Source organism: Taudactylus pleione, unplaced genomic scaffold (genome assembly GCF_031769625.1).
Source record: "Taudactylus pleione unplaced genomic scaffold, aTauple2 ptg000353l, whole genome shotgun sequence".
In the NCBI taxonomy this organism is placed as follows: Eukaryota; Metazoa; Chordata; class Amphibia; order Anura; family Myobatrachidae; genus Taudactylus; species Taudactylus pleione.
Window position 1 is genome coordinate 977,786 of NW_028284754.1, and position 24,044 is coordinate 1,001,829.

Here is a 24,044-nt window from a genome sequence, read left to right on the forward strand (position 1 = left end):
AGAAGATTAAGGAAGATGTGACACAGGACTGGCTAAAAAATCTTTCTTTACAAATTGACACATATCGGGCTGAGCTAGTGGAGTTTAAGAAGTCCAAATTTAACACCGTTACCTGTGATTACACTGAATTCAAAGTGTACAGTTGGGCATAAAATAGAGGCAATTATAGAGACAGATGATGTAGGTTCCAGAGAGGTATAACATTTCCTCTGGACACTGATAATTCCAGTGCAGCAGTCTCTTCAAGTGATAATGAAGTAACCAACAAGAATACATCCAGTGCTGCACAAAAACCCCCTCTAGGGGTGGCTACCCATGCCACCCTTGATCTCACTGGAAAACCAGCACCAGGCGTGGGGGCCAGTGGGCGAGGGAGGCTTAGAAAAACCTACAACAGGAGGAAATAATCTTTAACCTGTCTTCACGCTCTTTCAGCAGGGAAGAAGTTAGAGTTCTTAATAAGGGTCTCATTTGTTCCTACCCTAAAACCAGACAGTTTTCAAGACAAACTGGATTTATTCAAATTCGATCATAGGATTAATCTCTGAGAACATTTTGGCAAGTCTACAGAGATACTACATTGCCCATACAGAGTAAATCTACTTTCATCCCTGTCTCATCGAATAACAGTATTAAATGCTTTACCAACCAGGTGGACACTATTATTGAAAGAGCGAATCTCATGCCTCTACATATTATTATACCAACATGTCTGCTCCTGAATCTAAAGCTTTGAAAAAGCTATCTACTTATAAAGACATAATTTTTCGCCCAGCGCATAAAGGTGGTGGCTTGGTGATACAGGATTTGTCCATATATAAAGCTGATCTATATCAACAGCAAGCCGATACCACCACTTATCAAAAATTGAGCTCCAATCCAACAGAAGCCTACAAAATGGAATTACAAGGGTTACTGAATCAGGCTGCGAGTGATCACATTATTACCGCTAAAATTGCTGAAGCGTTAATGGTACATCATCCCAAAGTACCGGTGATATACACCATTCTCAAACTGCATAAGGATCCTAAAAGGCCTCTGGGTAGGCCAATTATTGCCGCGTGGGACTCCCTATATTACAGGATATCAAAGTATCTGGATTACTACCTACAGCCCTTATTGGGTCAATAAAGGACTTTCCTCTGGGATACAACTGATTTTCTATGCAAACTTCGGGAATTACCAACCCATTCAGCACAATATCTCTTATGTACAGTAGATGTTTGCAGCCTGTACACGAGTATTCCCCAGGATCAGGGTATAGAAGCTGTACGCCAATTTATCATGGATCATCCGGACTACACTGGTCCACATATAGATTTTTTATTTCACTCCTACAACTAACAGTGAAGTGGAATTATTTCCTGTATGACAGCAGTTTCTTTCAACAAATTTCCGGGTGTGGTATGGGGTCTTGTGTGGCCCCGAGCTTTGCTAACATTTATATGTTTTGTATGGAGCAAGTATGTTTTCTCTCCAATGTAGAATTTTCCAAACAGATAGCATGTTTCCTTCGCTATATCGATGACATCTTTATCCTGTGGTTGGGCTCTGAATCTGACTTTAGGTCATTTATCAACCAGACTAATGCGGGTGATTTCCCAATCAAATTTACCTATGAGTGTAGTCGAGATCAGATTCATTTCCTAGATGTCCTAGTGACACAGGAGCAGCCTGGTATGTTGAATACCTCAATCTACTACAAAAGCACTGACCGTAATACTCTACTGTTGGCTGCTAGCCACCATTCACCAGCCTGTAAGCGGGGGTTACCTTTTTCTCAATTCCTAAGGGCAGTAAAACTTTGCAGTAAATCTGAGGATGCCATCAAAAATATAGATTTAATGATGAAGAAATTTGCGGAACAAGGATATCATCACCAAGTCCTGAATAGAGCCAACAAAGGGCATTATCCATTTCCAGAGACTCGACTTTACAAAGCAAGCGAAAGAATCAGCAGAGCAATCGGATGGTTTGGTCCCAGAATTTCACTACGGCTAGTGCTAAAATTGTTAATTCTGCCAAAAGAATCTGGCCCATAGTTGCAGATACCCACAGTTACCTGCATTACAGGATTGCTCTATACTACCTTCGTATCGCCGTGGCAGAAACATTAAAGATCTGATTGTGAAAAATGATATCAGCCAGATGAGTATCCCTAAGCCTATACATTTTCTCACCCATAGCCCTGGGAACTATAGGTGTACAGGTTGTACAACTTGCAGCTACATGGAAATCGGGGACACATTCTCCCATCCAAGGTCAGGAACTTGTTACAAGATTAAATATGCACTTACCTGCTCTAGTAGATTCATTATATATTTTATTAGATGTCCCTGCGGCCTATATTACATAGGTAAAACATCTCAACAGTTCAAGGAACGCATGGCGTTACACAGGTCCAGCAATAGAGCAGCACTGGACGGAAAAAAAAAGTTCAACCTCTGCCTCGACATTTCAAAGAATTCCAACATAATCTTTCTATGATTAGATATAAAATGATTGACCATGTACCACCGGATCTTAAGGGTGGTAATCGTGAGCAGTCTCAATTGCAAAAAGAAGCCCAATGGAAATACAAACTTCAAACTGTATATCCTAAGGGTCTTAATGAAATTCTGTCACTCTCATATTTTTGTAAATATATGATTTGTGCATGCAGTGAACGATGCACCCTTGACTTTCAGGAACTGTCTCTATTTTTTAGGAGACATGTGAACAACGATTCGGATTCTTGATTTATTCTTGATGTATTATATGATGTATGTTATTATCTTTCTTATGTGCCAAGGTGGTGATAGTGGGGATAGTGATTTTCTTTCATGTTACTTATCCTTGCCTGCTATTTGTCACACCTATATGGTGACTTGTGATACTTTATTATATATATCATGGTGCACTAGATATTGGTTTCGGGCTATTAGTTCAACCAGGTCTTCTTATATGATGCTGATGCCATTGGACACCGCTATGCAGCAGTCTTTTGATTCTTTTTTATGCATTATTTAGCCCTAATGACTTCATTCTGGATGATTTGTTTGTGGTTGTCATGGTGATGGTGCTTCACTATGTCTGTTTTGGATCATTCTGCCCTGATGAGTTCCCGTTCGTCTCTCTGGGATATGGGTGACGTCATCGGGACTCGTCCGGAGGGCGGGATGAACCACTACATGTCACGCTGGTGGTAAGTTATATATGTCATGTTTGTATTGCTCTTTTATTCAGTCTTGATAAAGGAGGTTACTCTGAAACATTGATTAACATACTGCATTCAGTCTCAGCATTTGTTTAGTCTCCTTGAGTGCCGTTTGTTGTACCTGTTATTATAAATACCGATTTGGACATGGCACCGGAGCTAGTTATAGTTTCTACTATAGAGTGCCGGATGTTCCTTGTTCATATATATATATATATATATACATATATACATGTGTATGTAACTATGTATTTACATACATACTGTATAGTGATGTATAGGGTACCAGCACCAACTCAGATTAAATATAGATAAACAAGAAGTTAGCTAATGACAAGCAAAAAAATATATAAAAATATTGCTTTCTTCCTGTAAATAAAGGGTGTCCGCTGATCCAAATATAATGGAGCATTGGGCATGCACTTTAATAAAGGTATATGTAATTGTAGGGAAGCTGTCTCATGCCTAAATTAACTATTAAGATAAGCACCTTATGATTTATTGCATATTTTGGAGTAGAGCATAGTCTTTTAGAGTGTTTTTAGAACATTTTTAAAAATTATTATCGATTCTCCTGCGCCTATATCAACTTATATGTTTTCGCTTTTATTTATTCAATGTGTATAAGGGACATTTGTAGTATTTATGACATTTATAATATTTATAGCACATTGCACTTCATTGTATGCACACAGGGGACTATTCAGACCTTAGGGTTATTGGAAGAGCCCATTTGAGCATGTGGAGGTATATATATATTGCACAATACTTCACTTGCTAAGGCCATATACGATAACTTATTATATATATATAAATATATATATATATATAAATATATATATATATATTTATATATATACATATATATATATATATAAAGTCAGTGCGCAGATTTTGATGATTTACCCAAAGACACCTTTCTGAATTTCATTTGCACAACAGGTGAAAGTCTGTTTAGCCAATGTATAGCAACAGTATGTCCCATACATGTATCACAGCACTGGCCACCATAGTATTGTAGCACGGCGTCTTCCCCATAATTACCCAAATCCAGATAGGAAGTATCTAAAAACAAAACAGAAGAATACATCATGCATCAACAAGATAAAATTTATTAGCAAGTAAAAACAAGCAGAGCGTGCGTACCACAACAAGCAGTTAACCACCACAGAGTTTGACAGCAGAGTAATGGAATGGTGCTCCCGACCGGTGTGCTCAACGTGTCCAGGAACTCTTCACCAGAGCACTAACCACAAAAAGATAGATTACCAGTCCATGCCCCTGTGCATTTCGTCACTAGGACTTTGTCAGGAGGCTGGCTGGTGATCTGTTGAGGGCAGTTAAATAGAACTCATGAACCAATAAAAAATATGCAGCACAACATTATCTCATTACATTAAATTAATTAATGGAATTCTTCATTTATATACTGTATGTAAACACATATAAAAACCATGCCCGCGTATAAAAAATGCATATAAACGCATAAAGCTACAAATATACTGATACAATGTTTCCATTGTATAATCCATACAATATAATATGAATATTATATTAGGAATAGTAATAAAATTAAAATTAAAAAAGACATATTATGTGGGACGCTTTTAGAAGATTAGATGATATGCATAATGCACTGGGTATAAAAAAGAACATAGAATCATCTATTTCAGGGATTTCTTCTCACGTAATAAGTCTATCTAAAACATAGCAACATAAATTGGTACAATAAAAATGGGTCCAATAAAAATGGGTCCAATAAAATTGGTACAATAAAAATCATAATACATTGATACAATTTAAAACATAGCCAAATCATATAGTAACAAAAAAACATACCTCTTCACCTTGGACAAAAGGGATTTTAACTCTTTGAATCTTTAAATAGAAGAAATATTAGCTTTTTAAAAATGGAGTATTTTCAAACCCCTCATTAAGTCCATTGGGGCACACAGTATTTAATGTAATAATCTAAAAAGTCTCCCTCTTAGCCAGCATGTTTTCTCTGTCTACTCCTTTTTTACCCACTTTAACATGTTTAATGCCAGAAATCTCAAATTTGGTGGATTACTGTCTAGGCAATGTTTGAAGTGTCTAGGTACACTGTGATTCTCAATCTTATTTCTAATATTGCGCAAATGTTCTAAAATTCTAATTTTTAATAACCTCTTTGTCTTCCCAACGTACATTTTACACATCCACAAATCAACAAGTAAACCACAAAAGTGGTATAACAATTGATTAACCCCTTAATTTTAAATTATTTTTCATGAATACTTTTAAAGGTATTTTTTCCTTTTAAACTGTGTGGACAAACTTTACAGTTTCCACATGTATAAAACCAGTCTATTGGATTAAAAAAATGATTCTTATTAGAATCCTCTATACTTGGCAATAGACTAGGAGATAAAAATTATTTTAAATTTCTAGCCCTTTTAAAAAGTATCTCTGTTCTATTTGGTATATGGGTTGACAGAATTGGATCCATTTTTATAATATGCCAGTACTTTTCTAGAATATTTTTAACTTCTTGATGTCAATTGTTACACAAAGTGATAAAACCACAATTATAAAACCGCTATCTCCTGTGTCCTTTTCCCTTTTTTTCTGATTCTGATAAGATAATATATAGAATAATATAATATGGAACCTAGTTCTGTGTGACCTCTATTTATATGGAGGGCATGAGGTGGTTAGTGTATTTTAGACAGGAGTAGCGTTCCCACTACACTATCGGAAAATGCACCTACTACTCAGGAACAATCTTTCCGTAGTACTAGTAATCCAACATTGAGTATGTATAGATTTATCATGTATTTATGTGTGCAGACCATATATATCTAGAAACCATTGTCCTATTAGTACACCTATCTACAGGGTGTTCCCCCTCCCTTTAGGTGGTTTTGTTATATTATTGGGTGTGTGACATCTCTTGTTCTATATGAACGGAAGTAGAATAATATGTTTTAATGAGGTTCTACTGTGTATTATAGGGTATATCTATTTTTGACAGTACTATACACTGGCCTTCCGAATCTGAATATTACAAATTATGCCATTGTTAACTAAAAATAAACCATCGTTCTGTATTCTTAAATTATATCTTTGCATAATACTAGATATGCACTAATGTAAGACACAAAGTTTTCTTTACATACAATGCATATACAGTACCAGTCAAAAGTTTGGACACACCTTCTCATTCAATGGTTTTTGTTTATTTAAATTATTTTCAACATAGTAGATTAATACTGAAGACATCAAAACTATGAAAGAACATATATGGAATTATAATGTAAACAAAAAAGTGTTAAACAAATCAAAATATGTTTTATATTTTAGATTCCTCAAAGTAGCCCCCTTTTGCTTGGATGACAGCTTTGCACACTCTTGGCATTCCTCAATCAGCTTCATGAGGTAGTCTCCTGGAATTGTTTTCCAACAGTCTTGAAGGTGTTCCCAGAGGTGCTGAGCACTTGTTGGCTGCTTTTCCCTCACTCTGCGGTCCAACTCATCCCAAACCAGATCAATTGGGTTTAGGTCAGGTGCTTGTGAAGGCCAGGTCAACTGACGCAGTACTCCATCACTTTCTTTCTTGGTCAAGTAGCCCTTACATAGCCTGGAGGTGTGTTTGGGATCATTGTCTTGTTGAAAAACAAATGATGGTCCCAGTAAGTGCAATCCAGATGGGATGGCATGGCGCTGCAGAATACTGTAGTAGCCATGCTGGTTAAGTGAGCCTTGAATTTTGAATAAATCACCAACAGTGTCAACAGCAAAGCACCCCCACATCATTACACCTCCTCCTCCATGCTTCACAGTGGGAACCACACATGCAGAAACCATCCGCTCACCTTCTCAGCGTCTCACAAAGACACGCTAGTTGGAGCCAAAAATCTCAAATTTGGACTCATCAGACCAAAGTACAGATTTCCACGGGTCTAATGCCCCTTCCTTATGTTTCTTGGCCCAAACAATTCTCTTCTTCTTGTTGTTCATCCTCAGTAGTGGCTTCTTCGCAGCATTACGACCATGAAGGCCTGATTCACGCAGTCTCCCCATAACAGTTGATGTTGAGATTTGTCTGCTACTTGAACTCTGTGAAGACATTTTGTTGTCTCTAATCTGAGGTGCTGTTAAGTAGCAGTTTCTGAGGATGCTTACGCTAATGAACTTATCCTCTGCAGCAAAGGTAACTCTTGGTCTTCCTTTCCTGGGGCTGTACTCATGAGAGCCAGTTTCATCATAGCGTTTGATGTTTTTTGCAACTGCAATTGAGGATACATTCAAAGTTCTTGAAATTTTCCGTATCGACTGACCTTCATGTCTTAAAGTAATGATGGACTGTCATTTCTCTTTACTGAGTTGAGTGGTTGCTGCCATAATAGGGATTACAACAGTAGTCAAATAGTGGTGTCCACTGTGTACTAACCCTACCTCTGCACAACACAACTGATGGTCTCAAACACATTAAGAAGGCAAGTAATTCCACAGATTGTCTGTTGACAAGTCACAACTGTTAATTCAAAACCATTCCAGGAGACTACCTCATGAAGCTGATTGAGAGAATGTCAAGAGTGTGCAAAGATGTCACACAAGCAAAAGGAGGCTATTTTGAGGAATCTAAAATATAAAACATATTTTGAATTGTTTAACACTTTTGTATTTACAACATAATTCCATATGTGTTCTTCCATAGTTTTGATGTCTTCAGTATTAATCTACTATGTTGAAAATAATTTAATTAAACAAAAACCATTGAATGAGAAGGTGTGTCTAAACTTTTGACTGGTACTGTATGTTTATGCACTCTCAGGTCTGCATAATGTGTTTGTTATCTTTGGTATTTTCTACATAAAAGCTAACATTTCTGATGCAAAATAATTCCTGGTGCACCTCTAAGATGAAACTGAGGTGTACTCTACATCTAGACATCTGAGGATGTAGAAAGGAAATGGGGGAAAAAAATCCTATAAGATAAATTTAAAAGGGAAAAAAAAACATACATATTGTCCCAAATGAGTTTTTTTTAGAGATAATTTGGAATATCTCTTAGATCCAGAGAAAAAAATTGTTTAATATCAATAAACCTTATTTATGATATTTTTTTTCTTATCTATATATTCCGGTCTTTTTAGTATATTTAGTTTTTCTCATACAACATATCATTTAATGTGTCTTGTTTAATTTACTCCTCCATAAATGAATTGAGTAAAAAATGAATTTGGCATATCGTCTTAAATAATATTGATATTCTTACAAATAACAAAATAGAGGAGTACTGTATGAGAACTCTTAATGTCCCATTCTATTCTTTTATCTTATTATCAAAGTCATTTGAGTGTACTGAGTAACACAAAGTCTCTTTATTCGTAGTCTGTGTATATATGGAATTTTTTGGAAGTTATCAGCTCTATACACAATAGTCTATAGAAGTGCTAATTAACCTCACTGAAACCTGTTAAATCATCTGATGGAAATCTACACTAATCACTAATCAGTAAGCAATTACAGCTATTTAAATAGCTGCAACCATCTCAGTGAGACTTACACCTTCTGAGGATACCATGGTTGCCATTCCCAGAGTAACGCATCAAGGACGGAGAATCTGAACAGCTCAAGCCCCCCAGACTAATCACACAGATTCACCTATATTTGCACTTCAATTCAGCCAAGATGGAGGTAACTTAACACTGCATATATTGCTCAGTGTCAGACCACTTAAGAGAGCAGTGGCCCCCTCACCATCCTCCTACTCACTGTGTCCATCAGTGGCTATATTGGACTGCACAGTGGATCTAGAACTTGTCTGCACCCTCGCAGACTGTGTCCTTTAGCAGCTTCAGCAGACTGCACAGTAGATCCTGAACTCATTTGCATCCCCACAGACTGTGTCCATCAACGGCATTACCGGACTGCACAGCAGATCCAGAATTTGTTTGCACTCCCGCTGATGAGCGGACGAGAGCAATTCTGTGTGATACTTCCATCAGTGAGTACACAATTCTGTGTGATACTTCCATCAGTGTGATACTTCCATCAGTGTGTACATCAGTGAGTCCATCAGTGAGTACTCCTGCTGACGAGCGGATGAGAGCAATTTTGTGTGATACTTCCATCAGTGGAATGGATACTAACTATCCATTCCACATTGCACATTTATGTCCCAATTTAAGGCATAATGAGTGGATAAGTTCATTATTTTGAATTCTATATATCAAAAAAAGATTTTTGCCTGTCATTAGGGGACCTCCATGCTCATGTGTAGATTTATTAAGAATGGGCACTGAGTTAATGGAAGATTACTCACCCACCCTACATGATACCATTTGGTCACCCTTTTGAGTTATCCCTTTTAGAAAGGAATCTGGGAAACAATCAAATATAGAGCTTGAACTGATTATAGCAACGGACTGTATAATTTTTTTATATATTTTATGTTTATATTTTACTGCTTGATATATGTAATAATAGTATAATAAATTGACTGTTATTATAAATTGTGTGGTTATCTAAACCAGCGCTCCACAACTACCCATATGCAAATATAAGAGCAGAAATTGCATAAATAATTTAATAACCCACACTTCACTATTGAAAGTCACTTTTTTTCAAAAGCCAATTAAAAGTTTATGTCCCGGTTTATTATCCAGCAGGTGTCCTGTAGCAATAGAAACAGTCCAATGGTATCTACACTCAGTCAGCTGGTCCAGATCTGTATTGGATAAAGCCAGTGATGTCCTCTTCTTATATATATTTAGATTTATTGAGTGAGGGATCCAATACAGTAGGACTCAACGCGTTTCCATGTGGAAGTGACCCACACCTTCATGAGGAGCAAATGTTTGGAGCTTCATAGGGTTCTCCAATATTTATAATGCTCTAATGAGTGAATCATTATCAGGTGTCTATAAATAATTAACCAAGCCATGTTGCAAATGATTAAATAAATCCAAGAGTATGAGTAGGCAATCATATCTTGATTCAACATAACATTTAAAAATATAAATGAGTATTGTTAATACTTAAAGTAAAGTAAGTACTTGTATTCATTATTCCCCAGTCATGATCATGTGAGCACTACCCGGTCACATGACTCATGACGTGTAGGTACCCTCCAATTGGTTAGAGCCGGTCATGTGCCTGTGACTCATATGCAGTTCCACAGACAGGCGGCAGACTCTAATGAATGCAGATCTGTTTTTGATCTGAGGTTCCAAAGTTACTACGTTTGTGGAATCACGTGGTGTAAACAAGCATCACGTGACTATGCAATATTCAAAGACACTAAAATCATTATTTGAGGAGTAGAAATGAGAGGTTTGTGTGTGTTGAACTAATAACAATCAGTTTAGTTAGCAATAAAATATTAGATCAAATATACAGTACATTATCCGATAAAATACATCAAAATACATAGAGGTTTATTAAGCAGTGAAGGAATCTTCTTAAAAAGAGGGGGAGAAAGTGCAACACCACATTTTCACCCAGGGATCTCATAAGCATACATAGATTATTAGAATTTAAGTTTATTATATGTCATTGTTAAATAATATATAGACTATGGATAAATGAATTGGCAAATTACCAAAAAAACAATAACCCTGATGTTAATACTCAGAGTCCCCATCACCATAACAGTACCCAATCTACTCAACAAATCCAAAGTAAATTGCATCAAATTATACTGTTAAGTTCCACAGATTCATTGAGGCCATCTGGGTGTAGAGTATTCAATTTGAATATCCAGTAGACTTCCTGGTGGCACAAGATTTTCTATCTATCTCCTCCACGTGGAGTGTTCGTGATCTGTTCTATACCAACGATGGATAGATTACTGATGTCACCTTTGTGAACTTCAGTAAAGTGCCTAGAAACACTGTTGTTGGGAAATTTGTCAACAATATTATTAAGGTGTTCCATGAAGTTTTTTCTAATTTTTCTAGTGATACGGCCTACATATTTTAGACCGCACTCGTGTGTTAATAAGTAGATGACATAGATGGAATTACAATTCATGAAACTACCGATAGTACATTTTTTAATTTCTAAAACCCATATCTATACTATTGGATCATCTCGGTATATAAGTGCACATTGTGCATCTTTTCTTGCCACATCTATAAAAGCCTGGTGGTCTAAATGGTATCCATTGTTTATCTTGGAGATTTATTTGACTGATGGTAGGGATCTTAGTTGTCTTTAAATTACTTGGGGCAAGTATATTCTTTAAGGATAAAATGTGATAGTTGTGCGAATGGATAAATGAAAAAATGACAAGAGAAAAGATTTTTTCCCTATGTTAGGTCCCCATCTCTGGAAAAACGAGCTATGATTTTATCAATCCCTAATTTATGAGGAATATTTATATATAGGAATTGGATATCCAGTGTTAAAAATGCATGTTTCTTTCCAATTGATGTTTGAATGCGTTGTAGAAAATGGGTGGAATCTTTGGGATGGGACCTAAGGACAGGAACACGGGGCTGTAAAAAAGAATCAACATAAAAGGTTAGAGGGGAGTGAATTAATACCGGAAATTATAGAGCAACCTGGGGAGTAAGTGAGAGATCTGTGAATTTTGGGTAAATGATAATACACCGGAATGGTGGGAAAGGGAATGAACAGGAAATGCCATGCCTCCCTGGATATGAGCCCGTGTTGTAGGGCAAGATCCAACAATAATTTGAACTCAGCTAAAAAGGATGTGGTTGGATCCCGATCTAGAGTTTGATAGAAGGTAGTGTTCTTTAGCTGATTAAAAGCTTCTTGTAGACAGTCCTTCCTATCTTGGACTACCAATCCCGCACCCTTATAAGCCTCCTTTATTATTATTGAGGAATCTTTAGTCAATGAGTGAAGTGCTCCTTTTTTTAGCTCTACTTAGATTCGATGTGTATGCTGATCTTTTTGGAGTTTTATTACATAGAGTTTTAAAATCCTCAAGGTTGATCTTATAAAACGACTGTTATTATGTTTGGCTGAAATAGGAAAAAATTCAGATTTCAATTTAAAGTTTTTGGAATTTTGAAGTGAAGTATCATATAGTTTAATTGTTGTGTCCTGAATTTCAGTGTTACCTTCTTCCCATAGTTCCTGTAATATAGAAAGGGGCAGACTATCCGTAGAATCTAAAATAATAGGAATCAACTCATCTTGATTGTTCTTTAATTTCTTATTTGCAAAATATCTTTTGTGACATAATGTTCTTACATATTTATTAAGATCTACTAATAGGTCAAAAATATTGGGTTCATTCGTCGGGACAAATTTGAAACCTCTACTTACTGTAGAAAGGATAATTCATCCTGACTATGTTTTTTCAAAAATATGTTGAACACATTTGGAGGCACAGAGGGCTCAGGTGATTTACCACTCAGGGTTGTTGTGGGCTGCACAGATAGTGTAATGGTTAGCATTACTGCCACACAGCACTGAGGTTGTGGGTTCAATTACCACCATGGCCCTAACTGTGCGGAGTTTTTATATTCTCCCTCTGCTTGCGTGGGTTTCCTCCAGGTATACTGGTTTCCTACCACATTCCAAAAATATACTAGTAGGTTAATTGGCTCCCACCAAAAAAATAAAATAAATGAACCCTAGTTTGTGTTCATGTGGTAAGGAATATTAAGCTCCACTGGGCAGGGAGTATTGTGAGTGGCCACATTTGCTCTATAAAGCGCTGCGGAATATGTGTGCGCTATATAAATAACTAGTAATAAATAAATAAGTCCTTCTTATATTTTTCTTTAGTATGTGTACCTCCTCTGCAACCTCTAAAAATTTTTCTCAATGCCTTTTTGATATCCCTGAGTTCCTTGTAAGATGATATTTTGTTTCCCAATGATTGGGACATGGTGGTTCTTCCTGAAAATCCTTATAAGGAGATTGAGTCACTTTTCTACTGACTTGATGGTTTGTCTTGGGTTTAGCACCCGAATCCCCATAGGTGCCTATGTGTTCATATTGTTCTCCTTTAGATGATGGAAAACTAGATTTAGGGGCCCTCCATTTACTCTCGGTGATCTAATGGGGATTCGTGTGCATTCTATCATTAAATTGACGCATTCCTGTGCCTAATTCAGATATAGTTTTTCTATGGTCTGATCTCACTTTGTTATTCTGTAATTTGAGATTAGAACATTTGTAATTTCTAACCATATTATTCTAATAATCATATAGATCCCTTTTAAATTTATTTTTCTTGTTCTCTACAATAACTTTTTCTAAATTTACAATCCTCTCATTGATAATTGAATCATTTTCTTGATATTCTTTGTTAGTTTGAAAAGGTTCCAATTCTTTCTTTATATCTTCCATTTCTTTTTCTAGAATACTGGTCTTGTGTTATCTGTATTTAATGATTAGCTCCATTAGATTAATTGAACATACATATAGTGTTTTTTCCCATTCTTTATGGAATCTGACCCTTAGAATCTGGTCAGGTATGAATGCAAATGACAATCAGCAATTTCCTCCCAAATGCCGGAAAATGGACCAAAACTGATTGAACAAATTGTTTAGATCAAACATTTAACAAACTTGTCTGACGACCATTTTCATCTGTTTTCTGGCATTTAGGAGCAAATTGCTGATCATCATTTACTCCCATACATTACCAGATTTTCATTCCAACCAATCAACTAGTTGGATGGTTGGACAGAAAATCTTTACGTGTGTACCCAGCTTTAGGATAACCTGCACTTCACTATTAAGAGCCACTGGATCCAAAAGCCAATTAAAAGTTTATCTCCCAGTTTTTTATCCAGTAGGTAGAAAAAGGAGCAATATTACCAGTTCTGGCAGTGTTAGTAAGGCATCTCCACAAGGTTTGTGTCCTGTAGCAATAGAAACAGTCCAGTGGTATCTCCACTCAATTAGCTGGTCTGGATCTGTATGGCATAAATCCAGTGATGTCCTCTTCTTATACATATTTAGTGAGTGAGGGATCCAATGCAGTAGGGCTCAATGCGTTTCCATGTGGAAGTGACCCACACCTTCATGAGGAGCAAATGTTTGGACTTCCATAGGGGTCTCCAATACTTATAATGCTCTAATGAGTGAATCATTATCAGGTGTCTATAAATAATTAACAAAGCCATGCAGTAAATTATTAAATACATTCTAGAGTAAGGGTATGCAATCATATCTTGATTCAACATAACATTTAAAAATAAAAATGAGTATTGTTAATAATTAAAGTAAAGTAAATAAATGTATTCATTATACCCCAGTCGCAATCATGTGAGCGCTACCCGGTCATGTGACCCGTGACGTGTAGGTACCATCCAATTGGTTAGAGCCGGTCATGTGTCCGTGACTCATATGCAGTTCCACAGACAGGTGGCAGACTCTAATGAATGCAGATCTGTTGTTGAACAGGTTCCATAGTTGCTACGTTTGTGGAATCACGTGGTGTAAACAAAGATCACGTGACTCTGCGATATTCAAAGACACTAAAATCATTAAAATAATTATCTTGCCAAATTACAGGTAATATATCTGAGGAGTAGAAATTAGAGGTTTGTATGGGTTGAACTAATAACAATCAGTTTAGTTAGCAATAAATATTAGATCAAACATACATTATATGATAAAATGTATCAAAACACATAGAGGTTTATTAAGCACTGAAGGAATCTTCTTAAAACAGAGGGGGAGAGAGAGTGCAAAACCACATTTTCACCCAGGGCCCTCATAAGCATACATAGATTGTTAGAATAGAAGACTATTATATGTAATTTTTAAATAATAATATATAGAATATGGATTAATGAATTGCCAATTACCAAAATAAATAATAACCCTGAAGTTAATACTCTGGGTATTGTTATGGTGATAGGGACCCTATCTACCCAAGACATCTGAAGTAAATTGCATCAAATTATACTGTTAAGTTCCACAGATTCGTTGAGGCCATTTTGATGTAGAGTATTCAATTTGAACATCCAGTAGACTTCCTGGTGGCACAGGATTTTATGTCTATCTCCTCCACGTGGAGTGTTCGGGAACTGTTCTATACCAACGATAGATAGATTACTGATGTCACCTTTGTGAACTTCAGTAAAGTGCCCTAGAAACACTGTTGTTAGGAAATGTGTTAATAATATTATGACAGTGCTCCAAGAATTTCTTTTTAAAAATACATATTTTAGACCGCATTCTCATGTTAATAAGTAGATGACATAGATGGAATCACAATTCGTGAAACTATTGATAGTAAATGGTTACTTTCTAAAACTCATATCTATAGTATTGGTTCATCTAGGAATATGAGTTCATATTGTGCATCTATTCTTGCCACATCTGTAAAAGCCTGGTGGTCTAGATGGTATCCATTGTTTATCTTGGAGATTTATCAGACTGATGGTAGGAATCTTAGTTGTCTTTAAAAATGTATTTAAATATATTCTTTAAGGATTTATTCTTTGTATAGATAATGAGTGGTTTATTGGGCAAAAGCTCTCTTAGAATACACACATACACACAAATGAAAAAATATGTTGTGCACTGCAGGTGCGCGGCAAAAAAGTGGGCATGGTCACATACCAAAGGGGCGTGGTCACATACCGAATGAGCGTGGTCACTGAAAATGGTGTGTGCCGACATGACACGCCAGCCTTTTCTCGTCACTCTGGGAACATTCCTTTCCATTCCATATGCAACTTACCTATACAGTGGTTTCTCACAATGTGGTACCTCTGAAGAGATATATCCTCCCTGGGATGATGGCGTCTTCAGTCGGTATTCACTTTTCACGTACTGTAGGCCACATCATCGGGAAGATGCCTGTTTGTGTAAGAATAATAACAGGGTCATCATCATACAACAGCGATTCAAAAAGACTCCTTCCCCTTTGTATCTTCCTTCCCCCTGCATCTCCCAGCCACACAATATCCCCCTGCATTGTCTCTCAGTACACCATCACCTCCCCCCTGTGTCATCTCTCAGCCACACTATTGCCTCAGCCCTGCATCATCTATCAGCACACCATCACCTCCCCCCTGCATCGTCTCTCAGCCACACCACCACCTGCCCCCCAGCGTCGTCTCTTAGCACACCATTTCCTGCCCCCTGCATCATCTCTTAGCACACATTTGCTTCCCCCCTGCATCATCTATTAGCACACCACCACCTGCCCCCTTGCGTCGTCTCTTAGCACACCATTGCCTCCCCCCTGCATCATCTCTTAGCACTTCATCACCTCCATCCCTCCCTCACTGCATCATCTCTCAGTCACACTATTGCCTCTTCCCTCTGTGTCATCTCTCAGCCACATCATCGCCTCCTCCCTCTGTGTCGTCTCTCAGCCACACCATCGCCTCCTCCCTCTGTGTTATTTCTCAGCCCCACCATCGCCTCCCATCAGTGTCATCTCTCAGCACACCATCACAGATGCACACACACTGACATAGATACACACACACTGACATACACACACTGACACAGACACACATATACTGACACAGATACACACACACTGACACATACACACACTGACACAGACACACACACTGACAGACACACACTGACACAGATACAATGACACACACACACTGACACAGATACACACACAGTGACACACGCGCACTGACACACATACACACAAACTGACAGATACACACACAGATACAGTACACAGATACACACACAGTGACACACACACACACTGACACAGATACACAGACAGTGACACAGAGACACACACTGACACAGATACACTGACATACATACACTGACACATATACACACACCCAGTGACACACACACACACTGACACATGCACATTGACACACATACACACACACTGAGACACATACACATGCACACTGACACACACACTGACACAGATACACATACACACACTGACACAGATACACATACACGCACTGACACAGTTACACATACACGCACACTGACACAGATACAAACACACAGTGACACACATACACAGACACAGTGTTGTCTCTCAGCCACACCATCGACTCCTCCCTCTGTATTATCTCTCAGCCATACCATAGCCTCCCATCCGTGTCATTTCTCAGCACACCATCACAGATACACACACTGACACAGACACACACACACACTGACACACACACAGTGACACACACACACTGACACACATACACACACTGACACATGCACACTGACACAGATACACACACACTGACAGACACACTGACACAGATACACCGACACACACACTGACACAGATACACACACACAGTGTCACACACGCACTGACACACATGCACACAAACTGACAGATACACACACAGATACAGTACACAGATGCACACACAGTGACACACACACACTGACACATACACACACTGACACAGATACATACACAGTGACACGCACTCTGACACAGATACACAGACAATGACACAGACACACATACTGACACAGATACACTGACACACATACACTGACATAAATACACACACCCAGTGACACACACACACTGACACATGCACATTGACACATACACACACTGAGACAAATACACATGCACACTAACACACACTGACACAGATACACATACACACACTGACACAGATACACATACATGCACACTGACACAGATACACACACAGTGACACACGTACACAGACACAGTGACACAGATACACATACACACTGACACACATAAACATTGACACACACTAACATAGATACATATACACAGTGACACATGCACAATAACACACATTCACACACACTGACATAGACACACACACATCTTTCACACAAATGCAGCCAGCTAAGTAAAAGCATGGCTGACATCAATTGAAAGTCACCCCCCCTCCACAGCAGTCCAACCCCCACTCCTCCCTACCAGCAAAAAAAAAATACTTACTTACCTGGCTGCAGTGGCTGATCTGGAGCAGAGACAGCATTGGGGAAGCACAATCATCCTAGCCTCCATCGGCAGCTCTGAATGGCAAGACTGCCTGGGATGGGCTGCGCACTTCTGCTGCAGCTCCCCCTACAGTCCCCTGCAGGCACACTTGCCTGTTCGTTCAGTAGCCCTCACACAGTCCAGACCAGTGCAATGGTGGCGGGGGGGCGATGCGGGTACGATGTCCTGGCCAGCGGTGCCCCCCTCTGCTGGGTCTGCCACGGTGCCCAGGGCACATGCCCCACTCACCCTGCCATAGTTACACCAATGGGTATGAAGTATATTTACAAATGAATGCCAGATCTCTCTCTTGATATTGTTTTTCTTTCTAATTAGTTTTGGTTTGTAAGAGATCTGATCTATTCATCTCAAAACAGTGCATTGTACTGTTGTTGTTGTTTTTTGTTTTATTTTGTTTGTTAAGAAATAGTAAAGTTGGAATAATCAGTGAAACTGCATGTTATGTATTATACAGTATGTAAAGGTGGTTTGCATTGGAATAATATTTTCCTTTTTATTTTTTGCACTTTTCTTCTCTAGCTGCAAGTCCCTGTGCAACTGCAGGATGTGACCCAAATGCTAACTGTGATGATTCTACAGGTTCAGCTGAATGTGTCTGTAATGATGGGTTCATAGGAGATGGCATCGAATGTTCTGATCCATGCTCAAGTCACATTGTTCTCAATGACATCTGGAGAAGTACATCTAATGTAGGCAGCTATAGCCTTCATTGTGACAAAGGTTTGAGTGGATGGCATCGCTTTATTGGCAAAGGAGGCATTAACATGCCAGAATACTGTGTGCCAAAACAGAGTTGTGGTACTACTGCCCCAATGTGGCTGAGTGGATCCCATCCGATGGTTAGCGATGGTATAATAAGTCGCACTGCTTGTTCCAACTTTAATGACGATTGTTGTCACTGGTCAGCAACTATTCAGATTAAAGCTTGTCCTGCTGGATATTATGTATATGAACTGAGTGGAATACAAGATTGCTATGTAGCATATTGCACAGGTGAGTACTTTACTCTGGAATATAACATAACAGGCTATAGCTACTATACCAATTAAAATTGAGATATTTAGCAAAGCTCTGTTCAGTAAGACATACAGGATGACAAGCTTTCTAATCTCCATCCAAAGATAGCACTTACTACATAAACATGCTAGAATATGTATACTTATGTGTGATTTTTCTTTTTCATGATTCATCAGACTTGAGTTCTAAGTCTATTGGAGCATACACACGGTCAGATTTGTCAGACTTGTCAGATTTGTCAGATGAACGATTGAACGATTAAACGATTTGAACGATTTTACCAAAGTTTTGAACGATTTGAACGATTGAATGATTTTTGACTGCATTAAAATGAATGGAATCGTCCAAGTCTGACTGCAAACACATCAGATGTCAAATATCGTTATCTGACCATCAGGAACGCGCATCGTTGATCGTCCATCGTTCAGGCATGTCAGATATGAACGATTTTCCTTCAGATATGAACGACTGAACGATTTTTAAATCATTTTCGTTCATATCTGAAGGAAAAATCTGACCGTGTGTATGCACCATATAACATGCATTCTACTGTATGCCTAAACATACATGTAAATATAAGAAATATGTGGCATGGGGATGGAATTTACTGTGATTCACATATGGAATAATTCCTGAGTAGTTCTTATAATATTATATACAATATGGAAGTCCCAAAGTTAAAACGAAACAGATATCATATGTTTTTTTTAATATGTCCTCTTCAATTTCAACTTTAATTCTTCCCCATATAACAAATATACATTTAAAAACGAAATTAGGCCCAGGTGCTGAGGAGTTAAAGTAACCCTTCCAGATATAACACAGCTGAGTGAGAGAGTCACTCTCACCACAACACAATAGGATATAAAAAACAAAAGCAGCCGTAGTATCTGAGGGTTTAGAAGTGAATGTCATTCAGAGCAGTTCTAAATACTGTGAGCACTGAATGGAAGCACTTGCACTTTGTTTGGCAGACTAAAACGGAGACTGCTTTTCCAGGTGTCACAGCCTGTGAGCGGCTTTACCAAAAGCCTCACATTCATGTCTCCCATCCACCTGCAGAATTAACTTCCACCTGAAACCCTCTAGAATACATCGGTCACACGGACCCTCCAGAGCGGCTTCCCATCACCACTTGAGTTCCGCACAGCTTGGGTTGAACACCGGAGCCAGCCATCTGTGGACGTGGTTTGCTGTACCGCTATTGCTGGATTTCCACTCAGCATAACATGGGACGGTACCAACACCTGTGCAGGTATTACCCAGTGCTGTGGAACATTCACACAATATGTGTTTATTTGGAATTCTATTGCACTAGTGCGTGGACCATCTTCAATATACCCCATATGGAAACTCTTTTCTAACTGAGGAACACTATTATAGCCATCACTTGTTTAGGGGTCTGGACTCCAGGATAAATTGATTATTGAAGTACCATTGCTTGCTCATTTGAATTGACATTGTTGCAATACGTTATAATAGCTGCTATTTTTAATATTGTTTTTTCATGTGTTCATTTTGTCAATAAATGTTGCAATTATATTTAGAACTGCTCTGAGTGACATTCACTTCTAAACCCTCAGATACTACGGCTGCTTTTGTATTTTTTATAACAAATATACATTAACAGGCAAACAAAAAAAATAGCGAAACAATGCAATAAACTAATGCTTTCAGGAATGAAATTACACCTTTGTTATATACTGAAATGTAAAATGGTGACTATACTTACAAAGCCAGGGGAGAGATAGGGACACAGGGCCTGATTCAGACCCGCTCGCGGGTCGATGGTGGCCCAGTGCGCATGCTCGGCATGCTCAATGCGCGTGTGCGAGCCCCGTAGCGAGTGAGATCTTCACTCGCTCTGGAGCTTGCAGCAATACGGGGCAGCTGTCGATGTTGATCGACAGCTTGCCCCATTTTGTAGGCGGGTAGGGGGGGTGGCTGAGCAAACGGAGGCATTCCCGAAAGAACACCTGCCGTTTGTGGGCGGCCCTACTGACATCACTCGTGATGTCAGTAGTGGACTTCCGGCTCTATTAGAGCCGGAAGTCCACTTGGCATTGCGAGTGCAGAGACCCTACCATAAGGTTCTCCTCGCAATGCAGATGGTCGCAATAATCACGACCATCTCTAGGCCACTCGCACAAGCTGTGGGTGGTCACCCACAGCTGTTCAAGTGGCCTGGAGGCCGGAATAAAAAAAATAGGGATGCCCCGATTCAGAGATAGTGCACGCAAATAGCGTGCACCTCTGAATAAGGCTCACAGTACATTTCAAAAAGTTACTGAAAACACCTCACAAAGCACCTTTATGTGAATGTGAATATGTTTAATCTTGGGTTCATGTAAAATGTAATAGGTTTGTTAACGTCCCCCCTGATATTAATGTACTAGTTTTGTAGACTCGTCATTCGTTTTGTTGTGAGCAAGGCAACATATGAATAGATTGCAGGTATATCCAACTGATGCCAGACATATGCATTGTATGTCCTTGTGTGCATAGCATGGACGTGCAGATAATGTATCCAAACAGTGGTTTTTAGCCAAAAGATTGAGTGACTTAGTGGAGAAGATGGGTGACTGGGCTGGCCCTTGTAGGCAGTATAATAATATGTATAAAAATAATAGGCTTTAATTCACTGAATTTACCTCATGTATGTGACAACATCATTTAAAAAGAAAAATCATACATACTCTGCACTCACCTAATTACCCTTCAAACTATAATTTATTTAAATTGAGGGAACATTGGTTCTTTATACCTGCTGAATAATGTTGCATTGCTAATTTCCTCTGGTTTGTTTTTGGCTTGCATTTAAACAAACTGTGGGCCTTATTCAGGTTGGATCGCATGGCTGTGTTTGCACGCAGCCAGCCGATGTTTGCATTCTGCATATACCTATGCATCGGAAATCAATCACAATGAGCATGCAGTCCAAGCGCATAGTGATTGATATGAAGTGACCATTTGGGGGTGGAGAGGGTGGGGTTGTCGGTGGAAAGTTGGCGTGTTTGTGTTGAACGCCTTTACAGGGCCATATATAATTAAGCCCCTGCAATTGTATATGCTGGCAGAGGTCTAGATGGTGACAGGAAGTTTAGCAGCTTGTACGGCAGGGTCAGGTCAACTACAATTGTGCATATGGTTCTGATGTTAATCGACATTTACCAATGTTTTCATGATTTGCAGATTCATGTCAAGGGAAGTGGGTGGCTTTATAAAGTGGTGGGCGTTTAGGTATAGTGCTGCGGTTGCTGTGCGATTGCAGTTATTAGCATATTTTTGCATCGGCTGGGTATGTGCGATCGCAGCCGTGTGATCTGTGCTGAATCAGGCCCTGTGTCTACTTTGCCTCATTATGCATCCCTTTCGCTATCGTATGCTGACAGCATATGCTGGAGTTGTGCTGTTAACAGATATAGTGGGAGATGTACTCTGATTAACTGGAGAGTGATAAACGACCAGCCACTCAGCTCCCAACTGTCATGTTACAGGCTGTGTTTGAAAAATGACAGTTGGGAGCTGATTGGCTGGTGGTTTATCACTCTCCAGTTTACCACGTTTTAGAGCTTAGTTCATCTCCCCCAGTAAGAGGTCTGTGAAGCGGAGAAAGGTTTGCTCATGCAGGATGAAGGAGTGGCTGCTGCAGAGGAATTCTCTCTCACACATACCACTGCTAATGGAAATTTGGGAGAATAATCCAGAAGACTACCAGAGCTTCCTGTGGATGGATGATGCCACGTTCCAGGAATTTCTTGGCCTAGTGATGCCATACATCACAGGATACCAAGCTGCGGAGGGCCATACCTGCTGAGGAGAGGCTGATCACTACTCTGCGATTCCTAGTGACTGGCAGATCCGTGGCTGACCTAAAGTTTGGCACAGTGATCTCAACACAAGCTTTGGGTCTCATTGTACAAGAGACCTTCAAAGAGATATTCACCATCCTCAAGGTGCAGTAATTCAAGGTAAGAACAATTTTTAATGTCTCTCAATGTTATATGCTGCTGGACTCAACTGTGTGCCCCCAAGTGTTATTTGTTTGCTGCTCTTATGATAAATGCTGCTCGACTACGCTGTATGCCCCCTAGTGTTATTCATTTTCTGTCCTTATGCTAAATGCTGCTGGACTCCATTGTATGCCCCCGAAGTGTTATTCTCTTACTGCCCTTCTACTAAATGCTTCTGGACTCCACTGTATACCCTGAACTATTATTCTTTTGCTGTCCTTATGCTAAATGCTGCTGGACTGCAGAGAATTCCCCCCAAGTGTTATTCATTTGCTGCCCCTATGCTAAATCCTTAAAAACTCCACTGTATGCCCCCCAAGTGTTATTCATTTTCTGCCCTTATACTAAATGCTGCTGGACTCCATTGTAAGTCACCCAAATGTTATTCGCTTACTGCCCTTATACTAAATGCTGCTGGACTCCACTGTATGCCCCCCAAGGGTTATTCTCTTTCTGCCCTTATACTAAATGCTGCTGGACTCCACTGTATGCCCCCCAAGTGTTATTAGTTATCTGCCCTTATGATAACTGCTGCTGGACTACAGTGAATGCCCCTGAAGTGTTATTAGTTTGCTGTCCTAATGCTAAATGCTGCTCGTCTCCACTTTATGCCCCCAAAGTATTTTTCGATTTCTGCCCTTATGCTATATGATGTTGGACAGATATATGTGTTTAGAGCTATATTTTAATTTTGTATTTTTGTTTTTAGTTTCCTTTGACAATTGAGGATTGGCAATTAATTGCACATGACTTCGAGTCAAGTTGAAATTTCCCAAATTGCATTGAGGCAATATGTGGGAACTTATCTGCATAACACCACCTGCCAACACTTGTACTGCTGTATGTAGAACAATTATAAATGTATTTTTAGTATAGTGTTGATGGCCAC

General features: G+C 38.9%; 1 protein-coding gene across 1 annotated transcript in view; it reads left to right on the forward strand.

Annotated features, from left to right (window-relative positions):
* The window catches only part of LOC148508605 (uncharacterized), a 653,608-nt gene that overhangs the window by 189,533 nt on the left and 440,031 nt on the right, over positions 1-24,044 (forward strand). The window contains exon 8 of the mRNA XM_088444305.1: positions 18,645-19,118. Coding sequence (XP_088300431.1) covers positions 18,645-19,118 — 474 coding nt within the window. The remainder of the gene's footprint in view (positions 1-18,644; positions 19,119-24,044) is intronic.